This window comes from Myzus persicae, unplaced genomic scaffold (genome assembly GCF_001856785.1).
Source record: "Myzus persicae strain clone G006 unplaced genomic scaffold, MPER_G0061.0, whole genome shotgun sequence".
Lineage (NCBI taxonomy): Eukaryota > Metazoa > Arthropoda > Insecta > Hemiptera > Aphididae > Myzus > Myzus persicae.
In genome coordinates this window covers 740,673-760,386 of record NW_019101886.1, presented here as the reverse complement: position 1 = coordinate 760,386, position 19,714 = coordinate 740,673, and the positions used below count along the sequence as shown (strand labels likewise).

At 27.9% G+C, this 19,714-nt stretch overlaps 3 protein-coding genes across 3 annotated transcripts; all 3 read right to left on the bottom strand.

Annotated features, from left to right (window-relative positions):
* Positions 1-2,725: 2,725 nt before the first annotated feature.
* On the bottom strand, positions 2,726-9,081 carry LOC111030667 (acetyl-coenzyme A transporter 1-like). The gene is made up of 9 exons (XM_022310294.1): positions 8,843-9,081; positions 8,577-8,703; positions 7,858-8,017; positions 7,610-7,764; positions 6,610-6,800; positions 6,112-6,296; positions 4,300-4,426; positions 3,945-4,160; positions 2,726-3,217 (listed from the first exon to the last, which is right to left on the bottom strand). Exons 1-9 carry the CDS (start codon positions 9,059-9,061, stop codon positions 3,041-3,043), a joined length of 1,557 nt encoding a protein of 518 aa, XP_022165986.1. The 5' UTR covers positions 9,062-9,081; the 3' UTR covers positions 2,726-3,040.
* Positions 9,082-10,736: 1,655 nt separating this feature from the next.
* On the bottom strand, positions 10,737-12,419 carry LOC111030671. The gene is made up of 3 exons (XM_022310302.1): positions 11,403-12,419; positions 11,062-11,300; positions 10,737-11,002 (listed from the first exon to the last, which is right to left on the bottom strand). Exons 1-3 carry the CDS (start codon positions 12,399-12,401, stop codon positions 10,771-10,773), a joined length of 1,470 nt encoding a protein of 489 aa, XP_022165994.1. The 5' UTR covers positions 12,402-12,419; the 3' UTR covers positions 10,737-10,770.
* Positions 12,420-13,979: 1,560 nt separating this feature from the next.
* On the bottom strand, positions 13,980-19,714 carry LOC111030673 (acetyl-coenzyme A transporter 1-like). The gene is made up of 9 exons (XM_022310304.1): positions 19,360-19,714; positions 19,086-19,212; positions 17,764-17,923; positions 17,510-17,664; positions 17,198-17,388; positions 15,756-15,940; positions 15,380-15,506; positions 15,027-15,242; positions 13,980-14,460 (listed from the first exon to the last, which is right to left on the bottom strand). The coding sequence occupies exons 1-9, from the start codon at positions 19,576-19,578 to the stop codon at positions 14,284-14,286; spliced, it is 1,557 nt and encodes a 518-aa protein (XP_022165996.1). The 5' UTR covers positions 19,579-19,714; the 3' UTR covers positions 13,980-14,283.

Below are 19,714 nucleotides of genomic sequence, written 5' to 3'. Positions count from 1 at the left end.
TTAAAGTATGTACTTTATGTCAATTTTACTGTTTGACTTAATAATGTAAAAATACTTCTGATAACTAATCTAAATCCGTTATAGTTCATACTTGGGAGTGATCAAGTTGCAGTTGAGCGCACAATGCACACAACACAAAATAATATATTTTCTTTAAGTTATTATTTAATATTATTTTAATCAGAATTATTTAAAAGGATTTTTTCAAAGTTAAATGAAAAAAAATTAAATTATTTAAGGAGACTTTAGGAAATGTAGAACGGTCGAGTGACGTTATTTATGGGCCGGGCCACAGTGGTATTATAGAAAATTTTAGAAGGCCAAAAGTACTATTTTTAAAACTAAAAAATTAATCTTTTTTGTATCAGTAATTTTTCTCTGCTATATTCTGAAGCTAAATATAGAATTTCAAATTAATTAATTAATATACACTAGATTTACAGAGCTATTTTTGTAAAACATCTACACTATTTGATTGATATTTTCAACTTTTATACTATTTAATTGTCTCACTTAAAACGATAAAATTATATTTTTTATTTATACAGTTATTGAATTGTCCTAAATATAATAATGAAATATTATTTTTTTACCAGACAGCAGATTTCAGGTTTTTACTTATATTTTTTCGCTTTATGCAGCTGAACAGAATTAAATAATCTGGACAACAACTTATTCAGTATAGAATTCCTGGAAAAAATATATTTTGCATACTACAGAATATTTTAAATATTAAAGAATGCTCAGCCAATATTTTATATATTTAGGAATATATTATATTATAATTTTTTTCGTAAAAACTCATATTTGTTCATTCTCGAGTTGAATATTTCGTTACACAAACAAAAATGTTTTGAACTTAAAGATGAAAAATGATATAAATTGTTCTATAATTTGTTTGTAATTGAGTTAAAACGTTTTATTTTATTTAATCGTTTTAAGTGAGACTGAATAATAATTATTTTCATGTTTAAGCATATTATTTAACATGGTGTGCAATGAATGGATGGTAAATGTAAATATCATACATATATAAAGTTCAATGTTAACTCATTTTGTATATTTTGAATTTTCCATATATGTATGTTTCAATTGTAGCTGGTATACAGATTTTTAAATTATTTGAATTAAAAAAAGCATGTTAGAACCATATTTTTAACTTTTGAGACCTAATAATCGGCCCTTTAATAATAACTAATGATTTTGTTATTCTTACCATCGATAATAACGGTATTATTTTTGTCACCTGTTTTTTTTTATAGATGTTATGAGATTATAATATTATGCTATTATCGAAACGACTTGCAAATGCGTGAGATCGAAGCTATATAATATTATAAATCTACCTACATCGTGTACCTACATATATACCTATATCCATATTTCTCAACTATTTTCAGCATGTGTAATGTATAAATCGTATAGAATATAATTAATAAACGATACGAGGTACCTATGTCAACATAATATTATAATATTATTTACATAACTTGACGTCGTAGACGACGCTGCTGCCGACGCCACCGTAGTAGTTAGCGTGCGTGTCATACGACCAGATTATAATATTATACCTTATGTTGATTTTATTCCTTAAATGATGAGGAATATTCTTATTATTTTCTTTAGTTGTGATTGGTTGTATTGTGTGGCCCGTTGACATGTATAATATAATATTTTTATAAGCCAAGTACAAAGACGAGTCTTCATTCGAAAATACTTTTTTCGACAATCGAAACATTACATTTATGAAAAAGTACACATAACACTTTATATTCAGTGTCAACCACTAGGCAGTGTGATCCATAATGTGTTGGGGTTTTCTATGTTCAACTCCCCAAAAACAAAAATAAACGGTGTTTCGGTGTCCAACCCTGTAGGTACAATGTATTGAATTATGATATTTTATAATATGCTCTTTCATATAGTAATAATATTATTTTAATAATTAATGAAACGTGTCAGGAAATAGATTTGGCAAAATTGAATTTAAAAGTGTATCGATTATTATTTTATTTTTTGTCTTGACTCGTTTTTTTCATTCTTATTTTGTTATAGCATTGAACGAGTTTTTTTATTTGATTCATCTGAGCTTTATAATGTTACATCAAAAATGTTGGCGTTAAATGAATTATAAAGTTGTTTTATCTATTAAATTTTCCAAGAATTGACGTAGGTATTGAATTATATTTTACAGTTAATTAATTTTAATATATAAAATGAAAAAATGGTTACCTTTATTATAATAACCTATAAAAAAAAGTAACAAGAATTATTGTTCTGTTATAATCAGTATTGTGCGTTATCTAGATAAAAATATTTATCTTTTTATTTCATCTAGATACAAAAATTCATGTATTTTTATATCCTATCTAGATAAATAAAATTGATACCTATCTGATTATCTGCAGATAATTAGATAACATTTTTAGTAATTTTTATTGATTTTTTCTGTTTTTCTAAACTTTTAGAGTTTGAAATGTAAGACAGCTCACCAAATTCCATAATTAGTTCACAAGGCATCGGATTGTGAAATGCCACTGGCTCCCCCTGACAGTTATTTTAATCATTTCAAATCCTGGGAAAAAATACACACAAATATTGAAATATCTTACATTTGATTTAAAAAATTTAACTTAAAACTCAAATTCAAATACAAAATAAAAGTAAAAAAAATTTTAAATAGTTAGAATCATATAACTTGTACAAAAAAAAAACAAAAACAATGTCATATAAATAAAAAACAACAGAATAAATACTTGGTAATGAATAACTAATAAATGATAAGACCGACAACGGCTGTTCCAATTTGCGAATTGCATCCGCCTACGAAGCATAGCATATAGGTTATATAGTATTATGTTTATTCCTCACCTAACCTGATTTTAATATAGATCTTGTTTAGAATTTCGCATAGACATGTAGAAGGTAAAATAGGTAGTATAAAATCCGATTCTTTTTTTAAGATCGAATATTATTATGATTTTATTTATCTTTGGAAGCTATGTGTAGAAACACGGTTCTGTGTTCGTTCAGGTTTCTTTCATGTTCTTGGTCTCTTTATATTGACCAACCAATAAGAACGGCCTTTAGTTTGAACATTTCTAAGAATATTTCGAAAAATATAAAACCAAATGATTCCGATTATGGTACACGCAGCTGTTTCTACATAAAAACCATTCACTATAACAACACAATCCTTTTCATTTGTTTCACACATCTAAAAACAGAAAACAAAAGACTGCAAAAACAAATCGAATAAAAAACTATTGTAAATATTTATTTCAACACCATTAAATTATTTAATGTGGGCCCTAGTGTGGCTCGGTGGTTGGCCTCAGTCACTAACGTGTTCTGAGATAAACCATCGGCCGTCATCGCTAGTTCCCGGATTGGTCACCTAACTAAAAACTTTTTAGTGACCAATCCTCGCCCCACATACACATGTTCCTCAACCAACCGTAACCCCCCAAAAAATGGTAAAACGGTCATAGTCGCCGATGCTTGATATCAATAAAAAGAAAAAAATAGTTTAAATTTCAAAAAAAATTTGAAATAAATACCGAAGAGTGAAAAATATAATTTGTTAATTGCAATAATTTAACGCAAGTAAATAATTTGTCTTTTTTATTTGCTTCGTCTATTTATAATATTTAATATTACAATTTATGATGCATTGCAAAATAAAGTTCTCTACAATTCTGAATGTTTTTCTTAAAATTGGGGTTGTTAGTTCTTACCTATCACAAAACAATCACATGCCCACTTAGTATAAAGGATTCAGCTTAATATTTCAAGTTTATGTATAAATATATAATAATAAACTAGCCTGTGACAAATTAAAATAAATATTTTTAAGACCATGGTCATAAGTGATCATATAATATCCTAAATATTATTATTGTCAACGCATGTATTAATCAACAAATTATACTTCAATTTCTTACGTCTTTCAGATTTAATGTAGAGCAATCATTTTTTTGGTCTAAAGAACATTCTTTAAACGATAAGAAATCCACAATTCCAATAGCGACTGAAGATGACCATGCTGCTCCCAAGCTTGAAAGTGTACCCAATAATGACATGTAAGTACCACCAAAACGTGAGTCACTTATTCGAGAGAAAAAAGCTATTGTAGCTACTCTCATAATGTTATCTATCATCTATAGAAATTAAATCACAAAGTTATTGGTATACTTGAAATGTTTTTCTTAACTGATATTGAAGTCTATCATATCAGTATTTTAATTAATGTTGTGTGAATTTGAATCACCTATTAATTAATAAACAATAATTACTCACATCATGTACTGATAATATACATACTAATAGAGCATAGTAATATATTGGAATATGGACGAACCCATTCATTGTTATCAAAGTCGGAGTGTAATAAATAAATACCGCAAATGAAATATTCAAAAGTAATCTGAAATTATATTTAAAATGACTTATATGCGAAAATAATTATATAATATATTTTATTATGTTTTATTTATTTACTGTGTGGATAGACGTATTTAACAGTACCACTAGTACATTGACGGTTAAATATTTAAAACCAGTCTTAATCACAATATAAAATATAACTAATTCAATATCAAGATCTATTATTGTGCAAAATTGTTACCTGAGTATGTATTTGTAAATTTGTGTGTTTTTTTTTTCTTTTTTATTTGAAATAAACAATCTGTACAATTTGCACAATAAGCTTATATGATATAAGTACATGTTACGTGACAGGCGTGATTTAAGCAACCACCCATTAGTGACTCTTGACTAATTGATTAATTAATTTAATTAATTTTTACTATAATTACATAATTTATATTTTTTTTTTTTTTGGGAGACGTTAGACATTAAAGTTTTGTAATAGGTCACGGCACCACTTCCTTTTCAGTCTGCGGTTAGGATTTCCAGGTAATGTATGGATAGAAAGATCGTTTATGAGAGGGTTAGGGTGTGAATATGGAGTCGTTTGTGGAAACGAGTGTAAAAAATGCGTGCTTCCTCAACTAAATTTGTGTGTTAAATTTGAAATTAACCCTCATAAGTTTGAATGTCTTCTCCATTAAAAAAATATATATACCTACTACCAGTTTGTTTATGTACATCAAACATTATATTATTATTATCATCTCTTATTATTGTAAGCCACTGTATTATTCAAATATAATTTGAAAAAAGAAACCATTTTTTGAAATTTATTTATTTTCTAACATAATAAAAGAGAAGTCATTATAATAGTCATGCATTAGATTAAAAAAATTGCAGTACAATATCTAAATTGAATTTCGTATTAGAGAATACTGACATTCCAGTAAATTAACATACTGAATATATACCTCATGTAGGTACCTAAGCCAAAAAAAAAGATTACGAAACGATTCAATACTTGTTTCTATTTAAAAATACACGTTGAAAAAAACACATCATTATTTTATATTAAAAAACCAATACTTTCGTTTTTTCGAACCAAAACGTCTAAACGCAAAAGAAAATTATATAACTAGGTAATTGATAATTTTATTATTTTTTTTTTTACTTTTAATTAATAAGGCTTAATGTAAGTTAGATTAACATCAAATGATATATTTGTATGTAGTTTTGACTTTTGTTATAACCTTAATTAATATGGCGTATAAGTATCAATGGTCAATGGATTATACATTCACAAGACAATTTCGTCAATATTAAATATACCTTACTACTTAGAAGTGTAACTTATACTGTATCATATTGGTGAATGGTGATACGATTTTATTATAATATATTGGGTGTAAATATTATTAGCATATAGAATTGTACATTGAAATTATGATGTATTTTGATACGTAACCGTTTAAAATATTTCATTTGTAGTATTTATCAATAATTTGTGTGCCTACTGGACAAAGTTAATATAAATCACAGCGTATTACACTATTACGTAATGCAAAATATTGAAGGTATAAACCATAAAATGTAATTAATCTACAGTATAAATTCTAATTGTAAATAGCTACTAACTAAGAATGAATACTTGTTTAGGTGTTTCTATATTGTTTCCTTTAAAGTACAGATCTAATAGTACATGTCCTCCGAACACACAAGTAGGTATTTTGGTTTATTTACCTGAAAGGAGTTGCTGTTAGGTATATGTTCATCGGTTTTGGCCCAGAAGTATATTTTGCTACAACTAGTGGCAAAATCATTTTTACAACAAACATTGCTGTCTGTATAACCATAATGTTGTCTTTTGGTACTCCCGCATCAATGAGTTTTAAAAGCGCTAGACTATCAGTTGCAGCAAATCCGATCTTGAATAATATACACAATACACATTATTACTGATGGATAAAAGAGCACAAATTAAATAAAAATTGTACTAAATATCGATTTCATAAAATGTTACTATCTTCCTAACATTCGGAACTTTCAAGGTTCAATACTAAGGTAATTATAGGTTCGATATCAGTATATAAAGCATGAAATACTTATTTTTACACATATAATTATAAATACAAAGCGAGTATAATATTTCCAAAACCAATGGTTTCAGTGAGTATTTTCAATTCATCAGTTTATGTAAATAATAACTTTTGATTATGTATTTATATTTATTATATTTACCTTAGCTGTCAGCAATGTTAATGCCAATGACTGAATACCAGGTAGTTTTAAAATGCCCCAAATTAGTGAATAGTTTTGAACAATGTTGAGCTTTATGTGATCGTCCTCTAGTCTGTGATCTTTTTCTTTTTTAAACATTGCAATCAATGTAGTTATTAAAATAAATAGAATACCCCAAGCATAGCATAAACCTGCAAAAATTAAGAATCAAAAGAAACTACTCGTTTATTTTATATTTTGACAACCAGTTATTATTTTCATTAGAGTATAATCAGATCCTAGGGCGCTTGCAAATTGGCGCACTTGAGCAGGTATTAAAAATACTATAGTAAATTGCACCTGGGATTTTTTGGTTTCCAAAATGAGTATAGTATGTTACCCATAATATCTAAGTGACCTTGAATTCATTTTAAACGCTGTTCATTTATTAGTGGATAATCCAAACTTTCATCTCTATAATCATTATGACATTAACGATATTAATCAACTTTATACATATACATGTAATATTTTAATAAGCCTTTTGCGTGCAATAGTGTTGAATATGTGAAGATAATGTCTCATTACTCATTGCTTATAATTGCATTTTTATTAACTCTATAATATTATATAATTTACCTGATTTCTATTGTCATTTACTGCATAAACAAATCTAACAACTAAAATTTAAAACAACTTGTCGATTCAATATCATTTAATTTGAAAAAAAATTAATTTTTCCATATTTATTAACTTATTTATTTATTTCAAGTAAACCAAAAAATGATTTTTGGAGGACAATGATAGTCGATGACAATGATAGTCCTCTGTGTAATGCTAAATGACTATCATAAAAAAAAATATTTCTTTTGGGCACAATTTACTACATAAAAAATCGCACCTGGAAAATACTAGGCGCAATTTACAATGTTTTCCTTTCGTTGACCGAAATTCAAGTTTGTCCCAGATTTATTATCCACTAATGATCTGTCAAGACATGCTTACTTGCTTACTTGCTTACATTTCATAGTGAATACTCCTCCTACGCCTGGTTCAATACGTAAGTAATTGTTGCTAAAGTCTTCTGAAGTCAACAAGACGGAAAATATATAACTTATCATCATGCCCATCACTTGACCGGTTGCATTGCATGTAGATGCATAGCCTACGTTATTCCTGAATGATACCAAAATAAAACACCAGTTTTATTTATTATGATTGTTATACGTATTTTAAATAATGTAAAAGTTAGTTAACCATAACACTGACTTTTTGAGCATTGTCAGTGCCCAGCTGTCGACGACTATATCTTCCGTGATGACTAATACTTTCATGATGAAAAATACAAATACTAACTTCAGTATATCTGGCTTTCGCGTCTCTGGCAACCATTCATCAATATTTCCAGCCATATAAATGAAGCATGCTCCTGTTCGACACAAATAGTTTCAAGAAAGGCAATAAACTACACTACCGCATACTGAGCAACGTGTATCTTAAGTCGTTGTACACTTGGTTTTTAATGATTATGGATCGATAATATGGAATTTCAAAAAATTTAAAATAAAAACATTTCATTATTTTTAAGTGCCAATTTTTTATCACAATTTCAACATTTTTCAACACAGATAAAAATCAACATTATTTTGTCAAAAAATATAATTGAGACGATTTGAAAAATCCTTAATCCTTTAAAAGCTATTTTACAACGACATAGTTTACCAGCTTAACCCTAAATATTAAAAATGATAAACTTATTTTAATAAAATATAATATAATATAACATTCAGTTTTTGACAAAACAAGGTTTTTTTAATGTCTGGATTCCTGAATTACGCATGGGCAACTACCGACTACCAACAATACGTTGACAATTTCAACTGATATGTACACACATCTTTTCGTAATCTAAACAGATACTCTCACGTTTATTAAACATGCAGAAAGTTGAGACATTTACACATTCTATAGTACATTAGTACACGTACCCATTAAATATTGAACTGGTATAAGCCAAGATTTTCGTCTTCCTATCTTTTGTACGTATACCGCGTCTACCAAAGGGGCCCATATCAATTTTAAGCTGTCCGGCCATGCAACTAAACTGAACATAGCCTGGAACAAAATACGACCACATAATGGTAAATTAAGCCATTTCGTAGATTTGAAAACAAATCAATGTTAAACATTAATCATATTAAACAATAATTAATCGCACAAGTAAGTAATTTTCAATGTGAAATCAGATATTTACTTGATCTTTGTAAGATACATTTTTGTTGCTTTGCAAAATTATCGGCATTGCCAATGTTAAGCCAAATGGTATGCCTTGCATCGTGTACAGCAACAACAATAGGAAAAAATTCAACCAATCTCCTTTCAAATTTGGCTTCTCGTCCAAGTTCGAATCATCGACTACTGTCACTGCTCTGAGGCTTTCTAGTTCTTCTTCTAGGTGTAGTACAGGAGTCATGTTAACGGTTTAGTCTTCACCATTCAGATACTAAACGCATAATAAAAATAATATAGACTTAAAATATCAAAAATAGTATAAAGTAATTATATCGATCACTGAAATTACCTACACTTAAAAAAATCATGGAAGTAGACAAACTCGTTATACACAAAATATGCTGTTATAGCAATGTTAAAATGTAATATAATAGTACGTATATATAAGGTGGTACATGGTGATAATTATATACAAGGTTTGGTACTGCAAGGTATAATAAAGTATATTTGTTTTCTCTATAATTAACTATGTATGTATTAATGTTCTAAGTTTCTTAGATTTTGTTACTACAATTCAATAAGTACATGTAAAATGTACATGGGTACTTATTTAAGTGTAACATTATTTATCAACTTTGTAGTAAATTGAAAAATTTCCCAAGTAGCTTTTTTTTCATTCATTCTTAAATTTGCTACTCAGTCAAAACTAATTGTATCTTGATATTTCATTCAATTGAAACATAATAGCAGGTACTTAAAATTGTTAATTCACGATATTTACTATGAATACTATAAATACTTAAATTACACTGTAAAAGTACATTGGAATACTTAACCTATGTTTTAATTAATTTTTATGAAATTCGTTGTATAGTATTAATATATAAGCATAACAAACATAATGTCCTACAACAAAAAATAAAACACTGTACAGTAAAAAAAATGATTACGCATACTATCTGTAATTTAAAATTGAATTAGTCGTTAGTAGATTGAAACAGGGATATCCAGCATCTGAACAAAAATTCAGAATCCACTGTCTTTGACAAATACCTATTCTAAAGTTTTGATCCTTGCCTTTTCTAAATAATAACATTGTGCTGACAGTTCTAGAAATTTAAGCAATAGCAGTACAAAATAATATGTACTATTTTCTTAGACGTCTTATAAGTTTTAAATGCGTTTACTTAATGAGTATCATTTTTAACTACAAACACATTGGGTAGACGCATTGTATCAAAATGGTTTGTTTCCAGTTCGCCGACTCCCAATTATCGGACCCCCGGTTTTACGAACAAAACTAATTTTTAATGGTTTTTAAAGAAATCCTAGTTTGTCGACAACGGCGATAATATCGGCTTTTGACTATGTACATCATGGGACGAGGGGTTATGTGTTCGAAAATGATATGTTCGAATAAAATGTGTTCGAATGAAAAGTGTTCGAAAAAGCATATGTTCGGATGAATTTTTGTTCGAATGAATTTTTGTTCGAAAACTTTGTATTTATTATTTTGATATTATATATATTAAAATATCTATTATCTATAGTATATTCCGACTATTATACCGTTAACCAGGGAAAGACGGTTATTTAAGACTTATATTTAACAATTAACATTATGGCGCGTTTCCCTCGTCGCAGTCTTCGGGCTCCGGCCTAATATAGTATCTGATATATAGAGCAATAAATTTTATCTACTCGTTATATTATCGTAAGCTTTATCATAATATGGGTTTCTGTAACATAGGTACCGACTGTAATTTACCTACTGCTGCAGTATATTTCCGATAGGTTAGGTTAGGTTAGTTAAACTCATTCTTAAAAACAAGCATATTATATTAAAATATTATTTATTTATTTATTATTTATATAGTGAAAAAAATTATTAAATTATAGGTATATTATCGTCCAGTAAAATAAATAAATGTATATACAAGTATATTCAAGTTAAAAGTGTAAATTGTACGCAATGCCTCTTAAAAACTCAATGTTATTTTGATTACTATTTTTAAATCTTAAAACTAAATTTTTAATTCTTTCTTCGTGTTGTTGTCGGGATATCTTTATTTTTTTTACAATTCTGCCTTGTATAAATTGTTCAATTAAGCTTTCGTTCTCGTGCTGCATTTTTTGAAGAAGTGTTATGAATTTATAAGCACCTGGATGTTTCGATATCAACCTGTACAATATTATGATATAAAATATAAAATGTATACATTCTATCAATTTTAAAATTACCTATTTAAATGACTATGCCAAGATTCAGTGATATTAGTAGTCCGTGGCAATTCATATTCAACTCGTTGTGCTACTGACCATAATTCTGGCGGATATAACGGGGGTCGTACTTGGGGATTTCGCCCGCGGAGTCTCACTGATCTACCAGTAACATACGTTGTTTCGAAGTAATCTATTAATTTTTGTTCTCTTTCATCATTCGAAAATTCAGCTTTAAGCTGTTTCCAACTTTCATTGACCTAAATAAATAAAATATATATTTATTAGGAAAATATGCGAAAATGTGTTGTTAATGATATTAACAATAATGCTGGGCATTAAAATTCGCGGTATATACGTACTTTGGAAACTGGAAGGAAAGCCAATGCTGGTAAATGTCGACAAAGTAAGTTGAAGTTTTGATCTTCCATATACTTGGTCGTTAATCCTTCCTTTTGTATGTGACGATAAATATTTTGTGAAAAGTGAAAAAAACACGCAGAATGCATTGCAAATGGAAAAACATCATTGATGGCATTTATAGCAGCAATTTCGAAATCAGTAATAATTTCAAGATCCTTATTATCTTTAAAATTAATACGATGTTCAATAGCAAAATCATTAAGTGCTGTAAACATAAGTTTATACGAATTTTCAGTTTGATTTGTCATAAGGGTAAACACTAATGGTAAACATATCTGGTCGTTTCCTCTCTTAATAGATCCATGAATTGTGTACAATTGTTTAAAGAAACTAGGACAAGATTTATATGTTCCATCTGCAAGCCAAAACTCTGATTCTTTTAAATACAAACAATTTTGAAATGTTGTAAAAATAATTATTCTATTGTTGTCATCGTAAATTTCCTTGATTAAAAATTCTTGACCAGAAAATGTTTTTTTTAATTCAATAGGAGTGTTAAAATGTTCTATACAAGAAGGTTCGATTAATTTACCTTTTCTCTGTCTTTTAATAAGTTGTTTTGATGCATTTTTGCTAATTTGTGAAGAGACAACAGAAGGAACTCCAATTATTTGCTCCTGATAAATTTTGTGTGGGTTATCTTGAGATTGCAATGCAGCAGTTTTGATTTTATTTTTAATTATTTTGCATTCATTTTTTATAGGATTTGGTGCATGTGAATGATCCATTAATATGCACGACTCGTCTTTAACATGTTCATTGTTTTTAATAATTGTTCGAAATTTAGCACCACATTTTTTGACACAGATCCAATAGTACACATTTTCATTATCCCGTTTACGAAAATTATTTTTATTAAACATAAATTCATACTCATTAACTAATAACATATTTTTATTATGTATAGTAGATATTAATTTTATAGTACACGTCGACATATTTGTTGGCTATTTCATTCGGTCTGACAATCGGAAATATACTGCAGCAGTAGGTAAATTACAGTCGGTACCTATGTTACAGAAACCCATATTATGATAAAGCTTACGATAATATAACGAGTAGATAAAATTTATTGCTCTATATATCAGATACTATATTAGGCCGGAGCCCGACGACTGCGACGAGGGAAACGCGCCATAATGTTAATTGTTAAATATAAGTCTTAAATAACCGTCTTTCCCTGGTTAACGGTATAATAGTCGGAATATACTATAGATAATAGATATTTTAATATATATAATATCAAAATAATAAATACAAAGTTTTCGAACAAAAATTCATTCGAACAAAAATTCATCCGAACATATGCTTTTTCGAACACTTTTCATTCGAACACATTTTATTCGAACATATCATTTTCGAACACGTAACCCGACACCACATCATGGTACAGCAGTTACAACAATTATAAGGTAAAGATAATAAATAATTTCACATTTTGAAGGATGGAACGTGACTTTACAAGCGCCCGTTGATAATACGGTTTGGTCACAACCTATCTTTGATTAAGAAAGTTTTGAGTCTTTATTTGGCTGTATTTAATGCGCGCATTGTCCGCCAAGAGCGCTAAGAAAGCCGATTTTTAAATAATTCTGTGTTGCGGTATACACAAATTTTAGGAACGAATGTAGATGTACTTCCCAAACATTCTTTAGATTTTTTTGGACATGTTAGTATTCTATGCTCAACGTGTAGGTGAAATCAGAATTTAATTATCTTAATTACTTTTGATGTTATTGTTAATAAACCACGTAAAACCTACAATTAAGATTTGCTTTGCTTAATAACATAACAATTAAGTGAGATAGGTAGTCTGATTTCAAAAACACGCCAAGTAAAAATACTAATATTTCCAAAAACAAAATTCCAAAAATGAATATTTTTAGTATTTTAAACTCAAAAACACGGTTTTTTTAAAAACCGAGCATTTTGAAGAGTTTTAACCCACAAATTAAGTTTGAGCGATTAGAGCTTATATGGGAAATCAATTTCAGTTTAAATACTATGAACAAATGGACATGGTAATTACGACATTGATTAACAATATTATTGTAATAAATCATTATAAATTATAAAAGTATAATAGATCAAACTGAACAAATATTATTCAATTAAATTAATTTATGTTTTTTTTTAAATCTTCTGTGCGTAACTGGTAAATTTATGAAATCGAAATTTCTTCGCAAATCTTGCAACTTATTAAAACTAAAAAATGCAAAAAAATCGCTTAAACTTAATTTGTAAGTTATGGCAAAAATTATAGTTCTATGTTAATTAAGTTAACTAGTATGAACTTATATAATAATCCAATTTCAGTTTAAATACTCTGAACAAATGAAAATATGTTCTAACTGAAACTTGTAGCTAATGCCACATCGATTAACAATTATTGTAATTAATAAGATTAATAAAAAAAATAAATAAATAATCTTTATTACATTTTATAGATCCGACTTTCCTGAGAAGGTACACAGAAATATCAGGATTAGATTTTATAGGTAAATAAAACAACTTAATTTCGTCATATATAGATGATATATATTATATTCAGATCACAATGGTTAACCTTATTCCTATCGAACTGGTATGTTACGAATATAACTTATCGTTATATTATAATTTATAAGTAACAAACTAACAACATTACTATAACATTAAAATTTAAATCCTCAACAGAGAAAATAATAACAATTATTGATACATAATACTAAAATAATAAAAAAAATACATTCTTTCGAAATGTTCATCACTATGACACATTGATACTGTGACTAAACGGGTATAGAGCAATCCACATTTAAACACATTACCTATACAATATTATTTTATTTGTCTCTTTATATTGACCAACCAATAAGAACGGTCTTTAGTTTGAACATTTTTAAGCACATTTCTGAAAAGACAAAACCAAATGATTCCGATTATGGTACACACAGCTGTTTCTAAGTAAAAACCATTTACTATAGCAATGCAATCCCCTCCATTTGTTTTACACATCTAAAAGCAGAAAACAAAAGTATAGGAAAGAATGTAAATATAAAATGAATAAAAAACTATTTCAAACACTTAAGGGTCGAGTATCACTAATGGGTGGCTTCTCATTAAAAATTTGCAGTTTAATTGTATTCTGTCATCACATACACTTATTTCTAATTACGATAAAAACTACAGATTGTGTGTTTCTTAATAAAAAAAATACTTTTTTTAATATCATATCCCTGAAAAAAAGGTGTAAACAAAGACTGAAAATTAAAAACTATAATTTTTAAATTTCAAAAAAATTAACGCAACTATAGTATATATTAGGTACTGTTCTATTTGCTTTGTCTATTTATAATTGATTATTTTATGTTTTATATTGTGTTTCCAAATGGAATTCTCTAAAATTTTGAATGTTTCTCTGAAACTTGAGATTGTTACCTAGATTAAAACAACCACTTGAACAATTTGTTTAAAAAAATTAATCAACACTTTTTTAAGAATGCTATAGTATTATATTATATTATTCTAAATAGTATTGTCATTGTTTATATTAATCAACTAATTATATCTGAATTTCTTACGTTTTTCAGATTTGGTGTAGAGCAATTATTCTTGTGATCTACAGAACATTGTTGAAACGTTAAGAAATCTATCATTCCAATAGCGACCGAAGACGACCATGCTGCTCCCAAACTATAAAATGTACCCAGTAATGACATGTAAGTACCACCAAAACGTGAATCACTTATTCGAGAGAAAAAAGCTAGTATAGCTACTCTCATAATGTTATCTAGAATCTATAGAAATTAAATCACAAAGTATTACTATACATAAAATGTTTTTTTAACTGATATTAAAATTTATTATATCAGTTTTTGAATTAAAATTGTGTGAATTTGAATCACTTATAAATTAATAAATAATAATTACTCACATCATGCATTGACAATATAAATACTAATAGAGCATAGTAATATATTGGAATGTCGACGAACCCATTCATTGTTATCAATGTCGGTGTGTAGTAAATAAATATCCCAAATGAAATATTCAAAAGTAATCTGAAATCATATTTAAAATCACTCAAATGCCAAGAATAATAATTATACTAATGTATTGTATCTTGTTTTATATTTTTACAGTATGGATAAAACTATTTAACAGCACACCAAATTCATTGACAGGAAAATAATGGATTTTAATACTATGTATTTTTAAATCAATTAAAATGATTAAGCGGCCTGCGTGTGATCTGTTTTTTTTCAAAAACATGCAGTAAGGAAAAATTAATTATGTTTATGTTTATATACCTGATAGGTGTTGCTGTTAGGTATATGTTCAGAGGTTTTGGACCAGAGGTGCATTTCGCTACAACCAGTGGCAAAACCATTTTCACAAGATACATTGTTGTCTGTATAACCATAATGTTGTCTTTTTGTACTCCTGCGTCAATGAGTTTCAAAATTGCAAGACTGTCGGTTGCAGCAAATCCAATCTTAAATAATGTACACATAACACATAATTATAACAGATAGATAAAAATATAAAAAGCGAGTATGTGGATGTCGCTTTGCTGTACATTGGTGTTTAAGAGGTCGCTGTATTGGATAGTATTAAATTTTAATTCAAGGATATCAAATCATTGTATACGAAAAACGATTCTGATCGGAGACGGTATGTCAGTTTAGGATATTGCATATTGTCATAATTATTATTAATATGGTAGCCGGTAAGTTGAATTAATATTGTTCTTAAATTACCTGTGATGCTAGAAAAATATGAAAAAACCTTTGTAAAATTGGGCTGTCTTGGAACCGAATTACAATAAAATGATAAACGTTATTCTTTGTTAACATGAAATTTTGTCCGAATTCGAACTTAAAATGTCCATAAAAATGATTGCATTCATATATTTTTAGATTGCTTAGTTACGTAAAAAACTACTTAAGTGGGACCTTTCTTTGAAATTTCAATCCTTATCTGTAAAAATTGAAAATTGTATACATTTTCAACTACAAAATCATTTTCAATTTTAAATTTGACAAATATTGTCAACATTTGAACTTTAAATGCTTATAAAAAAATGCCTATGTATTTTTAATATTTCTCAACTGCTATTTGTAACAAGTTATCAAGAGTCTTGTATTATATTTTCATGCTTTTCGACCCAACCAAAAAAATTGTATTCCCATTTACAGAAAAAAAAATGGAAAAAAATTGGAAATTGGAAATATCCATCAACAGCTTTAACGAGTCAAAATATTTTGAAAATTTTATCAAGCATATTAATTGATCAAATAAACTTTTGGTGTAAATTTCAAACGTTTACAGAAATTCGTTTTTGAATTACAACAAAATAAGAAAATCGCTATAGGACAAATCATCGATTGGATATTCTCCAATGTTGTAAACATTTCAACTTCAAACGCTCATAACAAATTTAATTTGAAAAATAAATTAATTTTTTTTGGTAAAGGTAGAAAAAACTTGCAAGGAATTTTGGATTACATTTTTAAATCTTAGATATAAATAGAAAATGTTTTATAAATTTCTAACTAAATATAATTTGCTAATTTTCGTGATTTTTACGAATTTTGTCAAAATTCTAAGTTTTAACACTCATAAAATATGATTGTGGATTTACGCTCAACTTTTTTTTTAATTTCCACTAACAAAAACTTACAAGGAACCTTGTATAACATTTGCAAATATTTTGACTGAGCAAAAAATCGCATCTATATATTATATTTACCTTGGCTGTCAGCATTGTTAATGCCAATAATTGAATACCAGGTAGTTTTAAAATGCCCCAAATTAGTGAATAGTTTTGAACAATGTTGAGCTTTACGTGGTTGTCCTCTAATCTGTTATCTTTTTCTTTTTTAAAAATTGCAACTAATGTAGTTATTAATAGAAAAAGAATACCCCAAGCATAGAATAAACCTATAAATTAAGAATAATTGGTAAATATTTTATATTTTGACAATCAGTTATAATTGTCATCCGAGTACAAACAGATTTATTATTCAATAAAGATCTTCCAAAATGGGTTTTACTCGCTTACTCTTCATAGTGAACACTCCTCCCAGATCTGGCTTAATCCGTAAGTACTTGTTGCTAAAGTCTTCTGACGTCAATAATATGGAAAATAAATAACTTATCATTATGCCCATCGCCAGACCTGTTGAATTACAAGTAGATGAATAGCCCACGTTATTCCTGTGTGTTATCAAAATTATGTAACATAATTAGTAATTAATTATTATTTATCATGTTATACTTATTTGAAATAATAAAATAATTAACAATAGCACCGACCTTTTCAGCATTGTTAGTGACCAACCGTCGACGACTATGTCTAGCGTGGCAGTCAAAGTCTTCATGATGAAAAATACTAATACTAACTTCGGTATATCTGGCTTTCGCGTCTCTGGCAACCATTCATCAATATTGCCAGCCATATAAATGAAGCATGCTCCTGTTCGACACAAATAGTTTAAAGAAGGAAAATAAACTACACTACAGTAGACTAACTTAAGCCGTTGTACGCGCGGATTTTTATGATCATTGAAAATTCAAAAATTATTGTGGATTAAAGCTGAATTTTTTTTTTGTTTCCACTATAACAACAACTCATGAGGAACTTTGTTTCATATTTTCAAGTTTTTTCCTCAAACAAAAATTTTTATCGGCATAATTTTAAAAAAAATCAATAAAACCCAAAATAAATAACTATAAATAGCTCAAAAAGTTGTAATGATATTTCTTAGATAAACATTTAGTGAACATTTTATGTATTTATATTTTTTTTTTTAGGGTTCCACTAAAAAAACAAAATCAATTTTTTCATAAACTGGTTTTAGGTAAAAATCTCAGTGTTTCCTTGTTTTTTCATTTGTTTATCCTGACGCTTTTGAAAACTATTAGAAATTTGTACGTTATAAACTAGATTAACTTTTCTTTTTAGAAAAGATTCTGTTAAGGAAAATCAAAGAATTTTTACTTTATCAAAAGTTGATAACAGACATAAATAAAAATAAAACACACATCGTTGTAAAATCATTACATTCATCGTTCCGCTCAGAATCTAACATTGCCACTTAAAAATAAAGAAACTATTTCCGTTTCTACGAAATTATAGTCAACTTAATTACATATTATATGATTTATCAAATTTAGTTTTTATTAACATAATAATACAATATCCAATAAATTTGGCCCTCAACTAGATTTGGTTGTAATGGTATAAATACTTATTTTAATAATTTGAGTATAACATATTTAGTGCTCATGGATGAATATCACCCAATATAAAAAAAAATGTCAAGAATATAATAAAAGATTCTATAGTACCTGCCTATCTACCTACAAAATAAACGAGTTTGTTTCGAAACACTTCAAAAAAGCTAACTATGACTTAATAGTTAATTTGTTGATCATTTAATACAATCAATAGAAATCATTTGTTCTGTATAAGATATTTATACCGCTCTTAATATTTCCAATGAATCAGTAAATAATATAATCGAAAAACTGATACCAAAAAGTTGGTACCTCTGCAAATTATAAAGCAATCTAAAAATATACTTCCTCGTTTAAATAAACGTGCTTAACGGAAAAATGTATGTTAATACGCGCACCCATTAAATATTGAGCCGGTATGAGCCAAGATTTTCGTCTTCCCATTTTTTGTACGTACAGCGCGTCTACCATCGGTGCCCATATCAGTTGTAAGCTACCCGGCCATGCGACTAAACTGAACATAGCCTGGAACAAAATACGACCACGATTATGTTATAAATAACGGTAAATTAAATAACTTCGTAGATTTTGATACAAATCAATAATAAAGTTTTTATTATGCAATATTAATCACACTGGTACCCAATTTTAAAGGTGGAATCAGATATTTACTTGATCTTTGTAAGATACATTTTTGTTGCTTTGCAAAATTATCGGCATCGCCAATGCTAAACCAAATGGTATGCCTTGCATCGTGTACAACAACAATAATAGGAAAAAATTTAACCAATCTCCTTTCAAATTAGGCTTCTCAGCTGAATCTGAGTCATCAACTACTGCCACTGTTTTGAAGTTTTCTAGTTCATCTCGTAGCTGTTGTACCGTAGTCATGTTTACGGTTTATCCGTCGCTATTTAAACACCAATTGCATAACACGTGTACACTAAAAATAACAAAATATAATAAAAAAATAATTATACTGATCGCATCAGTTTCCGTACCTATACTGAATTAATATTTAATACTA